The following is a 22,907-nucleotide window of genomic DNA, read 5'->3' as shown; positions in this document are numbered from 1 at the left end:
GGTACTAGTGGCCTGGCCGGGACACTGGTCCTCCTGCCCCCTTCAAGGGGCTCCCTTTGCAAGCTCTTCAGAGGACTAGGGCTCCCCAGCCCCTGCTCTGGCTGCAGGTGCCGCCTTCTTGCCATCCCAAGGTGGGATCCCGGGGCCACATGAAGGTGCAGTGCACCCTCCGCATCCCGTCCGTGGTCCCCAAGCTCATCCCTGTCCACCGGATGGTTTTGTACATTAGAAGGAGTGGGGCCCTGGGGAGACTCTGTCGGGGAAGCATCTGCCTCCAGCTCAGGTCGTGATCCCGGGCTCCTGGATCCAGCCCCGCGTCGGGCTCCTTGCTCGGGGGGGAGTCTGCATCCCCTTCTCCTCTGCTGCTCCCCCCGCCTGTGCCCTCTCTCTCTCTCTCTCTCTCTCTCTCTCAAATAAATAAATACAATCTTTTAAAATAGGTAGAAGGAGGAGCACAGTCTAGGGACTGTCCTGCTCACCTGTGCTGACTGGGTTTGATGGCTTCTTCCTGTCCCGAGTGAGAAAGGAAGGTGGTCTTTGGACGCCCAGCACTGCCAGCCACCACATCACCTGCGTCACCCAAGGGAGACGCCAAGACCAGGCTTGGCAGCGGGCAAACCTCCTGCCGTGTGTCCCTCTGAGCCGCTGGCTGGTGGGGACTGTGAGCGGGCGGATCTCTGTTTCTGATGTGATGGGGCCAGTGACAAGCTGAGTGGCCAGAGTGGAAAACACCTGGTTGTCTGAGTGCCTGAGGAGTAGATGGCAGGTGGGGCTGCTGGAGCTAGGTGTCCCTCGCTTCCGCATGGAGGGAACCCGCACCACACAGTTCCGCCCCCGTGCCCCGAAGCCCGTGGGAGGGGCCGTGGAGCAGGGTGCATGGGGTGGCCCCTTCCCGCCTGGTCACGCAGGTGTGCGTCCCTTCCCTGTTGTTGGGCGTGGGGCCAGGGTGAGGTTCCCTGTCTCTGTGTCACTCTAAGATGGGGACACGCGTTTGCTGCCGCTGGAGACCCAAGGGGCCCCATCAGCTGGACACACCGTGGAGGTACTTGGCTCCTGGGTCTGCGGGTGCGTGCACTGTGGCGCCGCTTCCAGAGCCCTCGCCCAGCCTGAGCCCCCACGTCTAGGCGAGGGGGGTGTTCTGAGGATCCCAGAGCCACTGCCAACCCGTCCTTGCCCACCGGGGCGGATCGGGGCTGCTCCTCCGTGTGGTAAACTGCAGCTAGCCTGCCTCGACCAGGAGCCTGCTGCTCCCCGCGCACCTGCAGCACCGCCTGCCTCCAGACCCCAGCGGCAGCCAGCAAGGCAGGTCTGAGCCTGCCCCACGTTGAGCCACGGGCGCCCCCTGACCTGGCTGGCCCTGTGTTTGCTCCCCATCTAGGTTAAGACGTGTTGAGAGGGGACTTTCCATCACAGCTGGGTAGGACAGCCCCCTGCGCCTTGCACCCCCATAAATGCAGCTCAGGCCTGGCCCCGCGCCACGCTTGCAGCCAGATAGAGTTACTTGCCCAGATTCTGTGTCCGCAGGTTCTTTCTTGTTGGGGTGGGGGTGGGGGAGGGGGTGCCAGGGCTTGGAGAGAGGTGACGATAAGCACAGGAGCCCAAAGGGGGGCCCTTGTCTTCATTTTCATCAGGAGGATTTTACTGGGAAGCGGAATGCCGCCTTCTGCAGGACTTGATGCAAGCTCAACCGCGTCCCCTGTGCCCCACTCGGACATTCCCTCAGCACAGCCATGTGCTCCAGGGCCGCCCTCCCACGCCCACTCCTGGTTCCCTCTGTCTCCACATTCCTGGTGGTGCCCAGGACTGGGGAAGTGTGTCCCTGCGCGGAGCCAGGTCGTGGTCACTGAGGGCCCATCCCCAAGCAAGGGGACAGGGTCAGAGGGGCAAGACGCGCTGCCCAGAGCCCCGAGGCAGGGAGGGCGGCTCAGCCGAGGCTCGGACTCCCGGCCACAGGGCAACCCGCTCCCCCCACCCCGGTCCTCACTGTTCGCAGGGCCCCTGGCTACCAGGCCTCTCCCTAGCCAGCCGCGCCAGCTCTCACCTGGCAGGCCCCGTGGCTGACCCCGCCCAGGTGTGCCTTGGGGGGGGCCGCCTCCACCCTCACATGCCCTCTGGCCCCTTCCACACAGCAGACGCTCCTGATACTGAACGTGTGCTCGTGCTGGGGGCACACCCAGGAACGGAGTATGGGGGGCCGCAGTGGGGACCACCTCTGTGCTTCCAGGGCTGACAATCTGGAGAGGCGATGGCTCAGCAAAGGCGGCCGGCCACACAATGAAATTCGCACACCCGGGTGGTAGAGGGAGGGCCCTAGTGCTTTCTCACGGGTCCAGGCAGGCTTCCTGGAGGAGGCAACAGCCAGGCGGCCGCTGGGGGGGTCCAGAGGGTGATGGCAAGGGACGCAGTTAGGGAGGTGGGGCCGGGAGTGATTAGGAAGGGTCAGGGTAGGAGGGCAGGGGAGGGGGACCAGCAAGGAATTGTTTATCCTGTGGGAGAGGGGCGATGGGAAGCGTGTTGGTGACACGAGTGGGCGTGGGTACCAGGTGGATCACAGGGTGTGCACATGGTTTGGCGAGGGCGGGGCCAGCCGCGAGACCAGCTAGCTGGCTCCTGGCAACACCTGGGGGAAGGAATTTGGGGGCCTGGTCACGGAAGAGGAGAGAGGCTGACAGGTGGGGGGACGTCCAGGGCTCCTCTAGGGAGTGGGAAGAACAGGGCGAGTCGAGGGGGACCCCCCGCCTCGTGGTTGGGCAGCGGGTGGCTGGCAGTGCCCCTGGGGAGGCTGGGTCTGCAGTCTGGGGATCAGGAGCGGGGAAGCCCAGTCTGGGGCCCAAGGATGCCCCCAGAGGTGCAGACCTGGGCATCGTTGTGTGCAGGGATGGCGGACGCGAGCCCCGGGGACGAGGCCTGCACCGCGGCACCAGCACTGCGGCCTGTGGCCCGGGGGCCTGTGGATGAGCCCGCGAGTGGCGGGCGCCCAGGCAGCTGGCGAAGGGAGCTGCGCAGGGGTACGCGGGGGAGAGCCGGAGCCCAGCAGCGGGGAGAAGGCTGCCGGAGGGGCGGTGGGCGGGTGGCCACACGGCTGCGGGGCGGGTTCAGCATTGGGTCTCTTCCTGTGACATCCCGAGGTCCACTCCTGGGTGTAGACTCCAAAGGATCGCAACAGGGCACTTACACACGAAGGCTCGCAGGTGTTCGCGTGACTGTTCACAGCGGCCACGGCGGGGACGAGGGCACAAGGCTCTGCTGCCTGCCGTGGATGAACCGCGACGGCGTGCTGGCCGAAAGAAGCCAGCCGAGGCCACGCCACGTTGGATTCCACGCGTGTGAGATGTCCGGGGACAAGCGCAGGTGGGCAGTTGTGGGTGGGGGCGGGGGGTGCTGGGCTGTGGGGGGGTCTGTGCTTCGTGGGCACAGCTTCCCTTTGGGGGGAAGCGCATGTTCTGGAACGAGGCAGGGGTGGTGGGTGCACAGCACTGTACGTGCACCGGTGCCACCGAACCGATCCCTTGACACTGGTTACAATGTCAGGCTTTATGCTACTGTGTATTTTTACCAGCGTAATGATAACACCACAAAAGCTCTGAAGTCTTGCCAGGACCATTGGTCCTTACCAGTGGGGGTTGCTGGTGGCTTGGGTAAACCGGCCACTGGGCTGTGGGGTGCCGGTGGGAGGGGAGGACTGGAAACCCGTCCTGTAGACCAGAGCCACTGGCTGGGCAGCAGGGCAACGGGGTCACAGAGGGAGTTCTGTGTGGTGTTTACATGGGAGCAGTTGCAGGTGCCTTGAAGTGCTGATGACTAGGTCACTAAATGCAGTGCATTAAGGAAACCTGCATTTTGGGGGTCGCCTGGATGGCTCAGTCGTTAGAGCACATGACCCGACCTGGGGGTTGAGTTTGAGTCCCACATTGGGTGTGCAGATTACTAAAAAATAAAATCTTTTTTTTTTTTAAAGATTTTATTTATTTATTCATGAGAGGCACAGAGAGAGGCAGAGACACAGGCAGAGGGAGAAGCAGGGTCCATGCAAGAAGCTTGATGCAGGACTCGATCTCAGATCCCGGGGTCATGCCCTGAGCTGAAGGCAGATGCTCAACTGCTGAGCCACCCAGGCATCCCTTAAAAATAAAATCTAAAAACAAAGGAAAAACTAAGTAACCTTAATAAATAAAGTCCTCACCAACACCAATTAGAAAAACACCAAAGCCTGAAAAGCTGGTTGGCCGAGGCAGACCAGAGGTCAATGACTCATAGAGGACGGATCAAGATCAGGGACAAACAGACGGGGAAACTGAGGCCCGCCCATGGTAAGAAGAGACCGTGGGCGTGGAGAAGCAGGGCAGTGCCCAGGGGGTGTGGGGCGGGGTCCTGCAGGGCAAGTGAGTGACAGGAGAGTCTGGGGAGCGGATCCTAACCCTGTGGCCCCTGAGGCACTTGCTGCCCAGGTTCCGAGGTTGGTCAGGGGGCACAGGTGGCCCAGTTGGGGATGCACAGCATCTGCATGGGATCGAAATGTGTCCCCCAAATCCACATGTTCAAGCCCCGACACCCCAGTGCCCCTCTATTTGGAGGTAGGGCTGTCAGGAGGTAACTAAGGTTAAGTGAGGTCCAGGCTGGGCCCCTGATCCTGCTAAGAAGAGGAAGAGAGAGGTCCCCGTGTCCCTCCTCCATGTGCACACAGTCTGCAGGCCAGGAAGAGACGCACCGGAACCCAACGACCCCGGCACCCCCATCTCCCCGGATCTCGCCCCAGGACTCCAAGGAGTGCTCCTTGCTTAAGCCCCAGGCTATGACATTTGCTGTGACAGAGGGCGGACCCTGCGGTGGAAACGGTGCCCTCTGGCAGCCAATGGTGGGAAGCAAGCGAGCAGGCCGGAGCCGAGGCCTGGGTGCCTGCCCCCGAGGAGAGGGGCAGGCAGGTGGCAGAGGGGCCGCCCGTCTTCTTCCTTCCCGGCGGCTCACCAGTCGGTCTTTTGGGGGCTCAGTTAGCGGCAAGAGCCTTAGGGCAGGCTTGCGGAGTGAGCCAGTGGTGTGGGGCTTTCAGACAGGAGGGGTCCACCTGAGAGGGCTCAGAGCTGCAGGAGCCCCCGATGGGTTGCCATGTCCTCCAGGAAGGAAGCAGGCAGGCTCCCAGAGCCACACAGGAGGAACACGGAACGGAAGTAGGAACATTCTGCAATAGCCAGATGCCTGAGGCTGAGAGCCAGGCCGCGGGAGGGCCCTGAATGGCTTAGGACAGGCTTCCTGGCTGGAGTTAGGGGGTGCGGTGGGGACGGTCCAGGAAGCCCAGCCTGTGCCCCAGCCCCAGGGATCCGGGCTGTGAATGATCCAGGGTGTGTGTGTGGGGGTCTGGGTGGGCCACAAGCCTCAGAGCACAGAGTTCTACTGCCAAGTGTATCCCCGACTGGCCGCGAGACCCCAGTAGGATCAAGTCATTTAGCCTGGGCGCCGGGTCAGCTGTGTTGGTTCCTGCTCTGGGCGCCCCTGGAAACCAGCATAGGATCACTGCCTTGTCGCGTGATAGCTGGGTCAGAGTAGCAGCGCCTACAGCAGTATAGACGGCTTCCAAAACCCAGAGGTGCCTCCTTTTTGGTGGCAGGAGGTACAACACATAAGGTGTCCTTTATCCTGGAAGGGATGTCTCCATACGTTCCAAAGCACCAAATCCTGAACACTCCATCAGTGAATCCTGCCCCTGGCAGGCGTGTGTCTTACCAGGTACTTGTGCATTCGGGCCAACGATCATGATGTCATCAAGGCGGAGGACCAATGGGATGCTCTGCGGGACGGCCAGGTGACAGTGGGCAAGCCCGTGGGTGCACACTGTTGTCCTCCTTGGTGAGTGCCCGCTGCGTTGCTCCTCCTTTCCAATGACGTTTGAAAGAACACATTTGCCAGGATCCTAGCACATTCCAAGTGCCCAGGGCTGTTGATCTGTCCTTGTAAAGACACCAGCACAGCATCTACGGTTGAAGTCACCGAACATCCACCAGGACCCACGTGGCTTCTGTAGCGACTATCCTGGAGAATCCAGTGGGGATACGAGGACGCCTGCCACCTGGTGTCACCCACTGTCTCTGAGCACGACTCTATCTTTGCCACTTCCCGGCTTGTCCTGTTGCCTCTGATTTGCAAACTCAGACGGGGCCTGGAGACGCATTTCCAAGGGCTTCTATGTAGCCTAACCCAGCATAATGGTTCCAAGGCGCATTGGAGAGCTCCCTCCGGGAAAACCAGGGACTTCCGGAGCCCTAGGCTGCAGGAGGCCTCAGTGACCCCTTGACAGACAGAGGGACCTCAAGGTCTGGCGACAATACTTGGTTTTCACCGTGCTAACTCTTGTGTTTCTATTGATGGCAAGCGACTCTGGTCTTCCATTTCTGCTAGCGCACCATACAGCTTTTGTGCTTAGACCAGGTCTTAACTAAATACATCATCACATTTAAAGAGAAAAGGTGACGCCAGGAACGGTGCAGGTTTGGGGCGCTCAGGGTCAGGACCCTCCTCCGGCAGCGGCCCTGCTCTCTGCACTCCCTGCAGGCCTGGCGCCCTCACTTGGGGGACAGTCTTCTGTTCGGGCTGGGGGGGTGCAGACGGGGTGCCCACTCTGCACCAGGTACCACCTCCACCTGTGCCCCCGGGGTCCCACATTGAACCAGAGACGCGGCCCTGCCCTTCAAGGGCCCCTGGAAGGCTGGTGCTCTGGGGGACGGCAGTGTGGCTGCCCCAGGCCCGGTGCAGCAAGGAGCTGGTAGGCACCCCTCCCGGGGCTCTGGGGGCCTGAGCCCAGAGCAGCGTCGGCAGATGGGCTGCGGGTTGGGGGACATGGGGACAAGCTTCCACCAGGATCCGGGGCGCTGACCTCAGCTCCCATACCTAAGTGCCCTAACCTGCTCTTCTCTGCTCCCAGACCCCTGAGCCCTGACCTGTGTGTCTGGACCTCTGCATCCTTAGCTCTGCACCCTGACCTCCTCTGTGCACTTGCACTGACCTGCTGCTCTGACCTCCGCTCCCTAACCTGTATGCACTGACCTCGGCGCCCTGACCTGCGCACGCTGACCTCTGCTCCCTGACCTCTGCACACACGGTGACCTGTTGAGTTTAAAACGACCGGCCTGCAGTACCTCCCTGTGGCCACACAGGGGCGGCAGGGCCCGAGCCCGGGGCAGGAGGGGCGTGGCTAAGCTGGGTTGCAGGTGGGACCAGGGTCCCTGACACCAGCCGTTGCCACCAGCTGCTGGGCTCCCAGAGCTGCGAAGGGGGTGGGGGGCGGGCGGCGCTGAAAACTCCGTCTGCTGCGACTCGAGCTGCTCCGTGGGGCTTCAGGGGCCCCGGGAGCTGCTCACGTTTGTGTGCAGGTGTGTGCCCAGGGAGGCAGCTCACTCTCACTCAGTGTCAGGAAATGCTCGTCAGCCTCTGGGAGGCACAGATGGAGGAGGCCAAGCAGCCTGTCCCTGGCTGGCGGTCTTGTCAATCCTGGCTGGGCTCCCACACCCAGGAGGCCAGGGACGTGTGCCTACTTGCTGCCTCATATCTCTAGTCCCCAGACGGGGCCGGACAGAGGTGAGTGGTTACGGGATGAATGAATGAGTGTGCACAGAGCCGTCCGCACCAGCAGACAGGGGCGTGGGGGGATGTAGGAATGTAGAGACCCGCTGTGGCACCTACGGTTCTCACGGACACCCGTAGTCGCGAGTTGTGCTCGGGGATTCCACGATTCCTCCCACCCGAGGAAGGGAGATGAAAAACCGAGGGTCCCTGCTCGTTGTGCTGGCTTCTAAGTATTGGACTTTATTTTTTAAGATTTTATTTATTTGAGAGACAGAGAGCACGAAGGCAGAGGCAGAGGGAGAAGCAGGTTCCCCGCTGAGCAGGGAGCCCGATGTCGGGCTTGATCCCAGGACCCTGAGATCACGGCCTGAGCCAATGGCAGACGCTTTACTGACGGAGCTCCCCAGGTGCCCCACAATTGGACTTTATCTCCCTGAGTGGTGTCGGATGAGCTGATACCCCACCTTCCTGAGCCGCGGCCCTGGTGGGAGCCCTGTCACCACCTGCCTGAAATGCCAGAGGCGTTTGCTCTGGGTCCTCGCCTCGGATCAGCTTCCACCCCAGCAGAGCTGTAGTTGGGGATTGTGGGTCAGCGGATCCCTCCCTTCCCTGCACATGATGCCTCTGGGGTCTTGCTACTTGGCCGAGTGGATACCTGTGTTGCTGCTTCCTCTTCTCCAGGGTACTCTCCCAGTTCTCGATCCAGGGTCTCCTCCTCCCTGCAAGAACCTTCTCTGTGCCAGGGAGCAAAGGTCGGGGCCAGGGCCCGGGTCCTCCTCAATCTCACCAAGCATGCTGCACGATTTTCCAGATCAAAGGTGGGTGCTCGAGCCCACCGCGCTGTCCGAGTTCCACTGGCGGCCCTGTGAGGACACACCCGCATCCTCACCCCTGGAAGCAGCTGGAATCACAGCACATGGCACACGTGTGGGGAAGGGCCTCGAGAGGAGGATTGTCCGTGGGCCCTAGATTCAGACACACTCGGGGACACAGAGGCAACGTGGGGGCAGGGCCAGGGACAACAGAGACGTGGCCCACGCGCCAACAAGGGGGCGGAGGAGAAACACACCCTTCCGTCATGCTCTGCTAGGCGACAGAGCGAGGTCCCTGGTCCTGGCCTCCGCTGGGGCTGCCCTTGCCAAGCACCACAAACGGGCAGCTTAGAGGAACACAAGGGTCCTTTGTCACGGATCTGGAGGCGGAAGTCTGAAACGCAGGTGCTGCAGTGGGTTCTCCCGAGCAGCTCTGAGGGAAGACCTTTTCCACGCGTGTCCCGGCATCCAGCAGCCCCACCTGTGGCCACAGGGCTCCACCTGCACCTCTGGGTCTCCTCTTCCCAGGACACGGTCATTGCAGCTCGGGCCTCCCCGACTCCGGCCTGACATTGACGTAGTGACAGCTGCAAAGACCCTATTTTCTGAATCAGGTCACATTTTGAGGTTCCAGGCGGATGTGATTAGGAGAGGACACCATTCCAACCACTGCGTCCAGGAAAGGGAGCTGGGAGCTCAGGTGCACCTATTCCCCACAGGTGGAGGCTGCACCTGCACCGTCCTTTCCTGAAACCTCTTTCTGCTTCTGTTGGCTGGAGCTGGCTCAGAGGCAGAGGGGCGGCAGAGGGGTGGCATGGATGGGCACGATGAAGGGTGGCCCACAGTAGGGTGTAGGACGGGCGAGGGTCTGAGAAGAGACCTGCCCTCTCCCTGCAGGTTTGCACCACCTCCCCGTGGGGTCTGTGACGCTCCTGCACACCTGTACCGGTGGGCACATGGCTTCCTGCAGGCCGGACCCCCTGGCTGTGTGGCCAGGGCATCGGGGGGGGGCAATTTGTCCCTCTGCTCTGGTCTCCCCACACCTGCGGCACGAGTTGCAGCCTGTGGATGCACCCTTGGGACGTGCTGGGTGTCTTCACAGATACCAGACTGTCCTGTCCTTCCTTTGTATCCCCCGGGAAGGGAGGCCCTGCAGACCCGGGGTGGCCAGCGCTCTGTCCCGCGGGGGCGGGGGCTGGAGAAGGAGCCCTTCTCCCACCGCCTCGTCCCGCTGAGGACTCCTAGCAGCCTCTGCCTCCTGTCTCTGGCGCCGACCCGCAGAGTTCCTGCCCTCGCTCTGCAGCCTCCCGCAACCCTCCCTCGTGCCTTGAGCCCATCTCACACCTTCTTCTTTTTTTAATAAGTTATTATTTTTATTTATTTATTTTTAGAGATTTTATTTATTTATTCATGACACACACACACACACACACACACACACACACAGGCAGAGACCCAGGCAGAGGGAGAAGCAGGCTCCATGCAGGGAGCCCGTTGCGGAACTCGATCCCGGGACTCCAGGATCATGCCCTGGGCTGAAGGCAGGTGCTAAACCACTGAGCCACCCAGGGATCCCGCTAATAGATTTTTAAACATGAAAATAGCCTTTATTGGGCAGCCCATGTGGCTCGGCGGCTTAGTGCCGCCCTCAGCCCAGGGCCTGATCCTGGAGACCCGGGATCGAGTCCCACATTGGGCTCCCTGCATGGAGCCTGCTTCTCCCTCTGCCTGGGTCTCTGCCTCTCTCTCTCTGTCTCTCTCTCTCTCATGAATAAATAAATAAAATCTTAAAAAAAAAAAGAATAGTTTTTTTTTTTTTTTAACACGTTGTTTGGTTCATATGTCTGGTTCTCATGCGCAGGGTCAGGGTCGCCCCACTCGGAACATCTGTCATGCGTGCGCTACATTTGTTGCCGTCGGCGAAGGACAGCGATACAATCTTACCAGCTACGCCCGGTCAGTTGGGGTTGCTATCTGTGTTGTGCCTCCTGGAGGCTCTAACAGATCTGGAGTGACACGTGTCCCCCCCCCCCCCCCCCCCCCCGCTGACGTTCCCACCATGCAGGCTCCCGCTGACCCTGGCAGCCCTCGGGGACGTGTTCCCACGTACCGTTCCAGGCTGATGGTCACAGAGGAGCATCCTGTTGAGAAGGTCCCGCTTTAGGCTTGTCGGGGGGGCTGGGCCCTCCGGAGAAGAGATGGAACAGATGCCCTGCAGAACCGTCTGGATGAGGTACAGACCCCTCCCTCCCCGCCAACTTCCTAGACTCATGGCGATGACACCTTGCAATAGGAGTTTCATTTTTCTCTGGATTTAAAAAAAAAAAAGTACCCGGAGAAAAGCAAATGAAAGTCACACAGACCCTCACGGGGGAAGGGGAGCCGAGAGCCGCAGAGAGGAGCCTTGCGGCCCATGGGCACTCACCTGCAGTCACAGCCTCCCTTTATTTCCTCCCTGCTCAGCCAGGGTGTCCAGGGGCGTCGCAGCAAACACCCAGGCTGCTCAGGCTCTGGGTTCTCTTGGGAAGAGCTGGCTGTCCTGACGGGACCTCACTCTGCTTGGTTGGGTTTGTGTCTGGCTGCACCTGTGACACCAGCACTGGTCACCTGTGGCTTGCAGGTGGCCAGCGCCTAGAAGCAGGGAGCCCAGCCAGGCTGCAGAGGGTGTGCGGGGAGAGAGAGGGGCTGGGGTGCCTGCCCGCACCCCCACTGTTCTGGGCTGCTCCCTAACTGACCCCAGACTCCCCACCTCCGGGCCAGGGGAGGTGCCCAAGACCCTCGGTGAGAAGGACCAGCCGCTGTCCGTCCTGAGCTGGGGACTGGGCTGTCTCCTGGGGTCTCGGGCTGCACCGGCCGCAGGGCCTCTTCCCGGGGGCTGTGTGGCTCTTGGTGGCTGTGGTGCAGGGGGATCTGGGGGTGGGCAACGCCCATGGCCGTCTGCTGATTAGCCCGTCCGCACACCGTGCCCGGGGCAGGGTGGGAGGGCATCGAGGGAGCCTGAGGGCCCCCAGGGTGGTCTCTGTGAGGGGACCCGGGTCTGGGTGTAAAGTTGGGGGAGTCCGTGAACGTCCGCGTAACCTCTCTCGGTCGGGCCCTACGGGTCCCACTACTGTTTCACACGTCATATGACACTGACCATATGACACTGACCGGCGTGTTGGTGGAAAAACCCAATCTCAGCGTTTTCGGGGCTCTCGAGTCTACCCGGGGCACTTCGAACGCGTCCTAGGCAGAGAGAAACGTTCCAGAACGCCCACTGCCCCGATACAGCCGAACCGCAGCGCTAGCGCTTCCTCTCCGTCCTGGGCCTGAGACCCTCCTCTGGGGGGCCTTCTCCAGGTGGCAGGCCGCATGCTGAAGACGGGGCCCTGGGGACATCCTCATCCCCAGCCCCGAGCCTCCTGTCCCCCAAGTGTCCTTCCGTCCCAGGACAACTGGTGACCCCAAGTAGGGGGGGAGAAGGGAGATGGGGAGACAGGAGCGCCCCACTCTGGGAATCAGGATGGCATTCTCGGCAAGCATGGGTCAGGCGCCAGCCGGACCCCAACTCTCCAGAGACACCTTCCCTGAGACGGAGCCTGGGTCAAGCACAGCACCCCCCCCCCCCGCTCCCTGCTGTGTCGCTTCGTTCTATTGATCACTATGTGGGATGATTTTATTCCGCAGCCCAGATGAGGGCCGGCGCTATAGGCCTCTTTCACCCGCTGTGTTCCTGTGATGGGGACCGTGCTGGGCTCAGTGCGTGTTTGTTGATTGAATGAAAGACCAGGAATCAGCACTGGTCCCAGGAAGGGGAGGAACTCAGTACCCTCCCTCCAACAGCTTTACTGCAGGCCATGGGCCGAGCCTCGGGGTGGGGGAGACGGGCACGCAGAGGGCTAACCCGTGCCTCAGCACCGCGCCCTGGTGCCTGCCTAGAACCCAACAGTGATCCCGGTGACACTCGGCCCACGTGGACACCGCCCACAGCCAATCTGACGGTCGAAGTGGAAGGAAGCACGGCCTCACCATAGCGTCGTAGCGGGTCCTGGTTGACAGCAAGGTTGTCCCTCCCTCCCATGGTCCTTCGGAAGTGCCCACGTTATTGTTGGCTGCTAGTCTTCTCTGTTACTTCTAGAAAATCTCACCCAAGTCCATGAAAAGGCCCACCTGGGATTTACATCGGAATCACATTGACTCCGTAGGTGTGAACACCTCCGTGGCCTGCTGTCCTCCCCCCCCCGGACCACTGCACATCCAGCCGCACCACTCACGGCAGAAGCAAGTGGAGCACCCGCGGACAGGTACACATGAGACACCACGTGGGCCGGGCCTGCGGGGGACAGCGATTCGGCCTGGAAGGGGCCAATTCCGACGCCCGAACCCAGAGGACATCACTATTATTATTTAATTTTTTTTTACTATTATTATTTCAATACGAAACAAACCAGACACAGACACAAAAGGACAGACTGTGCACAATCCTGCTTCTGTGGGGTCCCTGGAGTCATCAGATCCATAGACGTGGGAGGGTGGGGGGGCAGGCGCCAGGGGCAGGTGTTTAACGCGGACAGAGCATCTGTTTGTGAGATGAGAAAGTCCTGCAGGTGGATGCTGGTGATGGTTGCACATGATGAATAGATTTATTTATTTATTTTTAAAGATTTTATTTATTTATTCATGAGACACAGAGAGAGAGAGAGAGAGAGAGAGAGAGAGAGAGAGAGAGGCAGAGACCCAGGCAGAGGGGGAAGGAGGCTCCACGCAGGGACCCGACGTGGGACTCGATCCCGGGTCTCCAGGATCACGCCCTGGGCTGAAGGCGGTGCTAAACCGCTGAGCCCCCTGGGCTGCCCAGATGAATAGATTTAACGTCACAGAACGGTGCCCTTAAAATGTTTAAGTCGTAGATGCATATGTAAGATTTGTTTATTTGAGACAGATTGAAAGAGAGAGAGAGAGAGCAGGGGAAGTAGCAGAGGGAGAGAGAATCCCAATCCCACAGTGAGCTCGGCACCGGACAGACTTGATCCCACAACCCTGAGATCATGACTGGAGCCGAATCAAGAGTCAGATGCTCAATTGGCTGGGCCACCCAGGTGCCTAAGATATATTTTATTTTATGTGTATTTTACTATGATAAAAAATCAGAAAAAAATCTAATAATCTCTTATAACTTCCCTTTCTAGAATCCTTGCACCCCTTTGAACAGATGATTCCTACAGATATGAAAATGGCATCTTCTCATTAGAACTGCCTGGGGTAAAAAAAAAAAAAAAAAAGAACTGCCTGGGGTTTGCTGGTGGTACCGAAAAATGTCACAGGCTTGTTTTTTTCTTTTTCATTTTTCGTTACACTAGCTACAGGTTGACTGCAATATTAAATGAAAGTCAAGGCCATACTCCCTCTTGGCTTTTTTTTTTTTTAAAGAGGATACTTCTAATCATTATCCATTTGGTGTCTTATTTTTATTGATGTGCTTTACTTAAGGAAAGGAAATTCCTTCTCATAGTCTTTACTAAGAGATCTATTCTTTGACCTAATGAATCAATGTTGAATTTTTTATTGAGATGATCATGAGGTTTCTCTGAGTCTCTACGGCGACGTGCATTTATGGATATTTTTAAAAGATTTTATTTATGTATTTATTTATTCATGAGACACACACAGAGAGAGGCAAAGACCCAGGCAGAGGGAGATGCAGCTCCATGCCGGGAGCCCAATGCGGGACTCGATCCCAGGACCCCGGGGTCATGCCCTGAGTTGAAGTCGGACACTCAGTCACTGGACCTCCCAGGTGCCCCTATATTTATGGACTTTCTAATGATAAACCGCACTGGAGTCTGTGACGCAGCCTGCTCGGTCAGTGTCCTATCCCTTGTATACTGGGCTGGGTGTGAGCTCTTGATTTCTGGAACTTGATGCTTATATTTTCCTTTCCTTTTTTCTTTTTTTTTTTTTTAAGTAGGCTCCACACCCAGCGTGGAGCCCAGCATGGGGCTTGATCTCACGACCCTGAGATGAAGACCTGAGCTGAGACCAAGAGACGCTTCACCGACTGAATCCCCCCAGGTGCCCCTATATTTTCCTTTCTTATAATGACTGGTCTGGTGGTGGCATCACTGTCACAGTGGCTTCTTAGGAAAAAGTGTGTGGGTTTCACTCTTCCGTTCCTTTTGGGGAAGATCTTGTTTAAAGCTGGGCCGATACATGGCTTAAAATTTTAGGTAGAACCCATCTGTAAAATATCCATACCTGGGGATCCCTGGGTGGCTCAGCAGTTTAGCGATTGCCTTTGGTTTAGGGCATGATCCTGGAGTCCTGGGATCGGGTCCCGCATCGGGCTCCCTACATGGAGCCTGCTTCTCCCTCCTCCTGTGTCTCTGCCTCTCTCTCTATGTCTAAAATCAATCAATCAATCAATCAATCAATAAATCAATAAATCTTAAAAAATATATCCATGCCTGGTGCTTTTTTTTTTTTAATTATATTTTTTAACGGTCCTATTTTTCACGATGATCTCCACAATTGTCGCCATGCTCCCGCTGCAGGGCCAGGTGATGCAGGTTCGATCCACATCAGTGACATCCAGCCCCACTGGTGTGCGGATCTGTGAGTGCTGACAAATGCACACAGTCAGGGCGCAGTCACCTCACTCTGGGAGGCTTGCCCTGTGCCCCTCTGTGGCCAACCCCCCTGTCCCTGGCCTCCGGGGGCTGGTGATGGGTTTTCTGCCCTATAACTGTACCTTTCCCAGAATGTCATGCACATGGGACCACACAGCGTTTGCAGTCTGGGCTCCTCACTTAACACTGTGCATTTGAGGTTTATTCATATCACAGCCGCCCTGACTCACTCTTCCTTCCACTGTGTGGATGCACCACTGCTTACTTATCTTTTTTCTTTTTCTTTTTTTACTTTGAAGGGGTCTTTGTTGTTGTTGTTTTTACGTGAGTTTACCTGTCGCAGGGTGTGTGTGCTGCTGAAGGTTTTTTGGTGATTTTGCATAAAGTCAATCCACATGTTTAGATCTGGGTTTCTCTGTGGACGCAAACTTTCATCTCCCTCGTTCACGGGTTCGTCTCTGTTTAACTTTGTCCTCATCGGCTTTGGCTTTGTCAGGTTTTTACAGTACTGTTTTCATAGGTGTGCACGTTTTAATTTGTATTTTCCTAATGACTGATGATGTCGAGCACTTTGTCGCGTGCATGTTTGCCATTCGCGTGGCTCCTTTTGTAAAGCGTTTACATCTTTTCAGGATTTTTTTTTCCATTGGAATCATTTTTATTTTTTTATTTTTATTTTTTGGAATCATTTTTAATATTTAAATACAAAAACTGTGCGGATCCCTGGGTGGCTCAGTGTTTTAGCACCTGTCTTTGGTTTGGGGCGTGATCCTGGAGTCCCGGGATCGGGTCCCATATTGGGCTCCCTGCATGGAGCCTGCTTCTCCCTCTGCCTGTGTCTCTGCCTCTCTCTCTTTCTGTGTCTCTCATGAATAAATAAATAAAATATTTTTAAAAATACAAAAAATGAGCCCTTACTTTTTTTCTTTTTTAGACAGACAGGTCTCATAGCCAAAATGGGCAGAGGAAATGAGCTGTTGCTCTGGCCTCCAGAGTCCCCGTCCTGCAGTTGAAGCTGCTGGCCGGCCCCCCCTCCTTTCCAACATAGAAAGTTCCAGTGGCTGCTTTACACCACGGCTGTAATGCATGATGTATTTCATAGTGTGCATGTCCCTTCCCAACATCTCCATGCTTATAAACAAAAATGGTGCGGGATACGTCCTTCCCAGTGGCATCAGTTCCTACACCCCAAGGGGATAGTGAGGTCCTCCAGTCGTAAGTGATTTAGGGAGAAAGGGGCGGGATGGCCAGAGCTGGAGCAACCGTCTGCCTTGCTGCACTCTGCTATCAGAGTGAGAACAGAAGAAATGGGACCGTGCGGAGAGCACGGTTGCAAGTTGGGAGTCCCCATGAGACACTGAGAATTCTCGCCAGGTTTACACAGATCAATGTGCCAAAGCTAAAAAATAAATAAATAAATAAATAGGAATCCAAATAATCAGCAAACACTATTGAATTTTCAAACTTGTCCCACCAAGACAAGTCATGTAGCAGTACCAATCTAGATTTTTCCAGGATTTTCTACCTTTTTTGGAAGGTAGAGCCACTGGCATTCCTGCTGAGACCCCTGTGTTGGGCCCCCAAACTATCTGCCTCTGCTGCACTTGTTGCTGCCGCTCCACTTGCAACTTCTCAGTCTCAAAGACAACAGGAAGAACCGGGATCGTGAAGCAAGTGGTCCCAATCCACGAGGCTGCCCTGGAAAACCTGTACGTTGTTTGAGCCACAAAGAGGGAGACATCAAAAGTGGCGCCAGCCGCGGGCCGGACCCTCTCTGGAACATCTCCGTCAGACCCCACAGTCTCTCCGATGGTGTCTCATCTAGCTCCTCGCCGTCTTCCTCCTCCTGCTCCTCTTCGGTCTTCTCGGCGTCGCCTTTCAGAAGCAATTTGTCCGGGGACAGGAGTGTCCCAGGGCCACCAGCAGGCTGCAGGGGAACCCTCTTCAGGATTTTTTAGAAGAAGATTTTGTTTATTTATTAGAGAGAGAGAGAGCATGAGCAGGGGCAGGGGCAGAGGGAGCGGGAAAAGCAGGCTCCCCGCTGAGCAGGGAGCCCAACACGGGACTCAAATCCAGAACCCTGAGCTCATGATCTGAGTGAGCCGAAGGGAGACACTTCACCCCCTGAGCCTCCCGGGACGCCCCTTGGGATTTCTTTTTTTTTTTTTTTTCCCTTGGGATTTCTTTACTTGGATTTTTCTTTTCTCATTAGAGAAATTTGGGCAATTTCTTATATGTTCCGGGTACGAGCATATTGTCTCTTGCAGATGTCTTCTCCCAGCCTGCAGATTCCCGCTCTTCCACTGCCTTTTGGTGTTTTGGGATGAGCATGCTTTTAATTTTTTTTTAAAAGATTTTATTTGGGGATCCCTGGGTGGCTTAGTGGTTTAGCGCCTGCCTTTGGCCCAGGGCTCAATCCTGGAGTCCCGGGATCGATTCCCGCGTTGGGCTCCCGGCATGGAGCCTGCTTCTCCTTCCTCCACTCTGACTCTCTCTCTCTCTCTCTCTCTCTCTCTTTGTCTATCATAAATAAATAAATAAAGTCTTTTAAAAAAATAAATATTTTATTTATTTATTCATGAGAGACACAGAGAGAGAGAGAGGGAGAGACACAGGCAGAAGGAGAAGATATATATATATATATATATATATATATATATATATATATATATTTTTTTTTTTTTTTTTACAAAAAAACTTTTTAATGAATCCTGCTATCTCGTGTCCAGCATTGGCCAGTAATATCTTTTTCTGCCCCTTCTCCCCTTCAACTTCTGCTTCCGTCTCGTAAGCAGCATGTCCACTTTCCATGCTGGCGTCTTTGCCAGGAAGTTCGCTTACTTATTTTATTACAATCACCAATGTGTTCAGACCAATTCCCACCACCTTAGTTTATTATTTTTATATTGTTCAACTACAACTGGGTTTTTCTCCTTTTCTTGCCTGTCCTCTAGAACAGATGCGCCTCAGGAAGGCGGGACCGAGTGCGACTGTCCTAGTTCCCTCACATGACGGTACCGTCTGGACTGCTGATCGTGACTCACTGTGGGTATATCTCCTCGTCTTTGATACTATCTTTCACAAAAGATAACAGTAACCCTTATCACGATACTTGATTTCTTTTGCTGAATATCTCTCTTGCGACATTTTCCTATAAGAGTTTTATCTCAACTGTTTTGAGGGCATCGTGTGTGGGCCCACCCGCGGATGCACTGACCTGGCCCGTGAGCGGAGGCCTGCCCGGTGCTGACGACAGCTGCGCAGGGGCTCTTGCCAGCAGGGCCGGTGACCCCCGAAGCAGAGCCCGCGGCTCCCTCCAGGGCCGCACTGTCACCTGCTCACACTGAACCAGCCAGTGTGTCCCGTGGGGCGCAAGCCGGCGGGCGAGGTCTGCTCTTCTCAGAAGAGGCCTCCATCCCGAGGGAAGGGCCCGGGCGCCGGCGGGCACCAGCCCCAAGGCCCTTGTGGGCGCCTCCTGCCCTGTGCTAGGGGCTCTGCTAAGCAGAGAGCCAGGGCCTGGCCCATGATGACAGTGGCCGTCAGTCCCGCGCCCTCCCTGCGAGCCTGGGGCTCCCCGGTGCCCCACTCGTGCTTCTGGCCACGGCCCTGCGTGTTCAGCGGCGCGAGGGCAGAGAAGCAGCCCCCCCCCCCCCCCCCCGTGTCCTGGCCTCAGGCAGCCTCGGCTCACACCCCTGACTCTGCGCTGTGCGCCTCCCATTCCCCGGCCTCCCTCCCGGGCTCGGCGGGGGATCGCTGCTCTGTCCCTGGGACTCTGTGTGGTCCTCAGGGACTGGCAGAGGAGGTCTTAGACACAAGACACTGGTGGCCTGAGGACCCCGGGCGGGCGTGGACGTCACTCACTTCCCGACTCCTGGTGCGCACACGAGGGCCGGGGCACTCTCTGTGAGACAGCAAGCCCAAGCCTGGCGCAGGCACCGTCCGTGCATCCAACACAGCGGAACAAGTCCCCCAGGGGCCTCAGGGAGCTCGGTGTCCCGGCTCCGCAGTGACCTCCCAGCCCCGAGGTGCTGAGGGGTGCTGCTCGGCTCAGAGCACCCCAAAGCCCACCGGGCCACCCCAGCAACACTGGTCCCTTCTCTCCTATTCCTGCAGGCCACAAATCCGCGGTCAGAGCAGCCACGGCTGGTGCCACTGAGGCCTCTACTGCGCCTGTCGACACTGCAACTCCTTTGTGTCTCCCCTGCATCCCCCCTGCATGCTCCCTGCAGCTCCCCTGCATCCCCCCTGCGTTCCCTCCTGCATTTCCCTTGCATTCCCCCTGCATCCCCCATGCATCCCCCCTGTGTCCCCCCTGCATCCCCCTTGCGTTCCCCCTGCATCCCCCGTGTCCCCCCTGCATCCCCCTGCATCCCCCCTGCGTCCCCCCGATATTCCCTCTGCATTCCCCTGTGTGCTCACTATATCTGTCCTACATCCCGCCCTGCGTCCTCTTTACTGGTCCCTCTGTGCCCATCTGTGTCCTCATGGCCTCTCCTGTAAGGACTCCAGTGGATTAGGATCTGCCCACGTGGCCCCATTTTACCTAAATCACCCCTTGAGAAACCCTGTGTCCAAATACAGTCATATCTGAGGTGCGGGGGCGGGTACTCGACATGTGCATTTAGGGGACACACTCAGGCCATGACGGAGTCCCTCCTAGCAGAATCCACAGGCCGCTGCCTCTTTGGGGAACTGGGAGAAGCACCTCCATCCCTCCTCAGTCTCCTCCCGGAGGCCCAGCCCTGTCCCCCAACATGTGGCAAGGCCGTGTGGATGTCGCCGGCCGCTGGTGTCCAGGCAGTGGGCACAGGGCGGTCAGGCGCCCAGAAGGCTGTGCCCAGGCAATCCCATGGCCGTCTTCCCAGACTCTCAGCCACCCCACCCACCCCACGCGGCCCCAGGTGTGGCCTGCTCCTGGGGCCATGGTCGGGGACACCCTGACCACACTGTCCCCTCAGCTCCTCGGGTGATGACGGAGGGCCCCAAGAAGGCCGAGTGCCCAGCATGCCTGGGACCTCTGGTGGCCCGGCCCACTCCCTTGGGGCCAAGACTGTCCTGGGGCCTGGATTGGAGCCTCCAGGAGCCGCCCCTTCACAGTCAGTAACGGTGAGCGCTGGGGCCTTGGGGAGAAGCCTGGGGAGGGGGGTCATTAGCCCCGGGAGAGACTGAGGCCCCAGAGGCTGGACCGAGGGCTGGGGTGACCCCCTGGCCGAGATAAAAGTTCATTTGTGCCTCAGCCCGAAGGCCCTTCCGGCCCCTCCACCAGACTGCTCACTCTCCGCACGTCACGTTCGTGACTGTCCCTCCGGTGGGCAGAGGACCGCAAAGCTGTGCCCTGTCACCACCAGCCCCCACGGAAGGAGAAGGCTGCCCCCACTTCCTGTGCTATGGGGATAAAGGAGGGCCCTGGGGGGACGGCCGGGGAAGGAAGCACCATGGACAAAGCCGGTGCTGGGAAGGCCTGTGCCTCACCAGGCCCCCTGCTGATGTTGTGGCTGCTGGTTCTGACCGCTCCCTGGCTGGGGGGCTCCGTGCCCGTAAGCCCCGGTGAGTCCCAATCCCTCCGATGTGCCCAGGGGGTGTGGGACTGCCCCTTAGGGAAGAGCTTCCCTGGTCCCCCCCCGAGCTCTGGGGAGGCCTGTCAACCTGTTTCTGCAGACCCCGGCCTGCGACATGAGCAGGTGGGCATCGTGGGGGGCTGCAAGGTGCCAGCCAGGAGGTACCCGTGGCAGGTCAGCCTGAGGTTCCATGGCATGGGTAGCGGCCAGTGGCAGCACATCTGCGGAGGCTCCCTCATCCACCCCCAGTGGGTGCTGACCGCGGCCCACTGCATGGAGCTGTGAGTGGGGCCGCCCCACCTCTGGGGCTGGGCGCAGGGGGGCGGGGAGCCGCGGGCACGGGGCGTGCATGAGCGCGGGGTCCTCTTGCGGGAGGCGGCCTGCTGGGACCCCTCCCCAGGCCTGAGAAGCCCCAGGGCCCCTCTCTCCCAGGGAGGGCTTGGAGGCTGCTACCCTCAGGGTCCAAGTCGGGCAGCTGAGACTCTACGACCACGACCAGCTGTGCAACGTGACCGAGATCATCCGCCACCCCAACTTCAACATGAGCTGGTATGGCTGGGACAGCGCGGACATCGCCCTGCTGAAGCTGGAGGCCCCCCTGACGCTCTCCGAGGACGTCAACCTGGTGTCCCTCCCGTCTCCCTCCCTGATTGTCCCCCCGGGGATGCTATGCTGGGTGACCGGCTGGGGAGACATTGCAGACCACAGTAGGTATAGGGAGAAGGCGCGGAGGGTGTGGGGCTGGGGTGGCTGGGCCCTTCCAGAGAGCGCCTCGCTGCATCGCCTCCCGGAACCCCCAGGGTCCAGTGTGATGCCAGGGTTTGGACAGGAAGTTTCTGGAACAGACCTGAGGAGCTGGGCACTTGCCCTGGCCAGGCGGCCCCGTGTTTGGTTCAGAGCCCTGTGGTTGCCGCGTGGACTCTGGCCACCAGGGTCTGAGGACACATGGCGGTCGTCGTGTCATGAGGGGGAGAAATCCAGGCTCGCTGAGTTTGGGGACCCACCAAGGTCCCGGGCTCCCCTGCTGCTGAGGCAGTTTCCCCGGGGAGCCTGTGGGTCTGGCCCGGGAGCCCAGACTCTGGGGAGGGAGGCCTGGTCCAGAGCTTGAGGTGTCCCGCAGCCGGGTCCCAGCGTGGTGCACGTGGGGAGATGCACAGGGTCTGCGCTAAGCCCCCGGGTCAGGGCTGGCAGTGGGGGGTGCTCTGTGCACACGGCAACGGGGCGGGGGGGGGCCCAGCACAACCTGGAAGGGGCATGTGTGGCAATGGGGACGAGAGGAGCCCCCGATGCTCACCCAGCACCCCCCCACAGCGCCACTGCCCCCACCCTACCACCTGCAGGAGGTGGAGGTCCCCATCGTGGGGAACAGGGAGTGTAATTGTCACTATCAGACCATTCTTGAGCAAGACGATGAGGTCATCAAGCAGGACATGCTGTGTGCCGGGAGCGAGGGCCACGACTCCTGCCAGGTGAGGCCCCGGGCTGCCCGGCCGCGTCCTCCGTCCCCTTCTAGCCCAAGAGCGTGGGATCTGCCGGCCCCTCGGCCACAGGGCCACGGAAGCTCTAGCTGAGGGCCTCTTTTCCCCACAGATGGACTCCGGGGGCCCCCTCGTGTGCAGATGGAAGTGCACCTGGATCCAAGTGGGGGTCGTGAGCTGGGGCTATGGCTGCGGTTACAACCTCCCTGGGGTGTATGCCCGCGTGACGAGCTACGTGTCCTGGATCCACCAGCACATCCCTCTGTCCCCCGGACCCTAGAAGGGACACACGTCAGTCTTCCTTGTCTCATCACTGCGTGTTCCCTGCGCGGTGGCAGGGGGAGCGGGGAGAAGTCCGGGGTCTTGGATGCCTGCTTGGAATTGGATTCTTATTAAACATGCTGGGAAAACCTCCCAAGGCTGCGCCCGTGGTTGATTGTCGTGTGTCTGGGGGCCCAGGGAGTCGGGCTGGTGGTGGCATCCCTGGCGCCGGCATCTTCTGGCCAGGCAGAGTGGGGCAGACGGAAGGACGGACGGATGGACGGGTTCCAGGGGCAGGTTTCTGTGCTTTTTCCCCAAAAGAATGTCAGCGGGGACGAGGGGCTGTGGTCCATGCCCTCCCCTGCGGCCCCCCAAAGGCACGGCGGAGGCAGGGCTCCGGGTCCGGGGGCTGCCCACGGGGTCCTCCCCCCACTGTTCTTCAGAGCCCCTCCTCTCCGGGCAGCATGTCAGCCGGTTCTACAGACCCCTTCCAGCCTTGTGGCACCAGGTTCTTTTCCGGATGTTCAGAGTCCCGTCTGACGGGTCAAAGTGTCCCTGGTTTGCTCTGAAAACACGTCCCGTAAGCCTGGGCCCCCAGGAGCGCGCTGTGCGTGCATTGCCCCTCAAGGACCCGCTCCC

At 58.6% G+C, this 22,907-nt stretch overlaps 1 protein-coding gene across 15 annotated transcripts; it reads left to right on the top strand.

The window, feature by feature from the left end:
- Positions 1-7,262: 7,262 nt before the first annotated feature.
- LOC144318772 (mastin) lies at positions 7,263-22,421 on the top strand. 15 transcript variants are annotated; one of them, XM_077906047.1, is made up of 14 exons: positions 7,263-7,566; positions 8,236-8,372; positions 10,228-10,322; positions 10,432-10,599; positions 12,551-12,649; positions 13,535-14,207; positions 14,314-14,417; positions 17,931-18,016; positions 19,085-20,077; positions 20,320-20,518; positions 20,630-20,810; positions 20,962-21,236; positions 21,841-21,998; positions 22,120-22,421. In XM_077906047.1, exons 9-14 carry the CDS (start codon positions 19,976-19,978, stop codon positions 22,285-22,287), a joined length of 1,083 nt encoding a protein of 360 aa, XP_077762173.1. In that variant the 5' UTR covers positions 7,263-7,566; positions 8,236-8,372; positions 10,228-10,322; positions 10,432-10,599; positions 12,551-12,649; positions 13,535-14,207; positions 14,314-14,417; positions 17,931-18,016; positions 19,085-19,975; the 3' UTR covers positions 22,288-22,421. The 15 variants fall into 15 exon arrangements, with proteins under 15 accessions (XP_077762173.1, XP_077762169.1, XP_077762175.1 ...); XM_077906043.1 differs by having other exon boundaries at positions 13,288-14,207; XM_077906049.1 differs by having other exon boundaries at positions 12,484-12,649.
- Positions 22,422-22,907: the final 486 nt, after the last annotated feature.

Source organism: Canis aureus, chromosome 8 (genome assembly GCF_053574225.1).
Source record: "Canis aureus isolate CA01 chromosome 8, VMU_Caureus_v.1.0, whole genome shotgun sequence".
Lineage (NCBI taxonomy): Eukaryota > Metazoa > Chordata > Mammalia > Carnivora > Canidae > Canis > Canis aureus.
The sequence above is the reverse complement of the archived record's forward strand: the minus strand, read 5'-3'. Positions and strand labels throughout refer to the sequence as shown.

What these genes read in the sequence shown, in the direction of transcription:
- LOC144318772 (XM_077906054.1), top strand. Translation starts at nt 19,976, where the DNA reads ATGCCTGGGACCTCTGGTGGCCCGGCCCACTCCCTTGGGGCCAAGACT. An exon ending in CTCCGTGCCCGTAAGCCCCG is followed by an intron (nt 20,519 to 20,629) that starts GTGAGTCCCAAT and finishes CTGTTTCTGCAG; the next exon opens with ACCCCGGCCTGCGACATGAG. An exon ending in GCGGCCCACTGCATGGAGCT is followed by an intron (nt 20,811 to 20,961) that starts GTGAGTGGGGCC and finishes CCTCTCTCCCAG; the next exon opens with GGAGGGCTTGGAGGCTGCTA.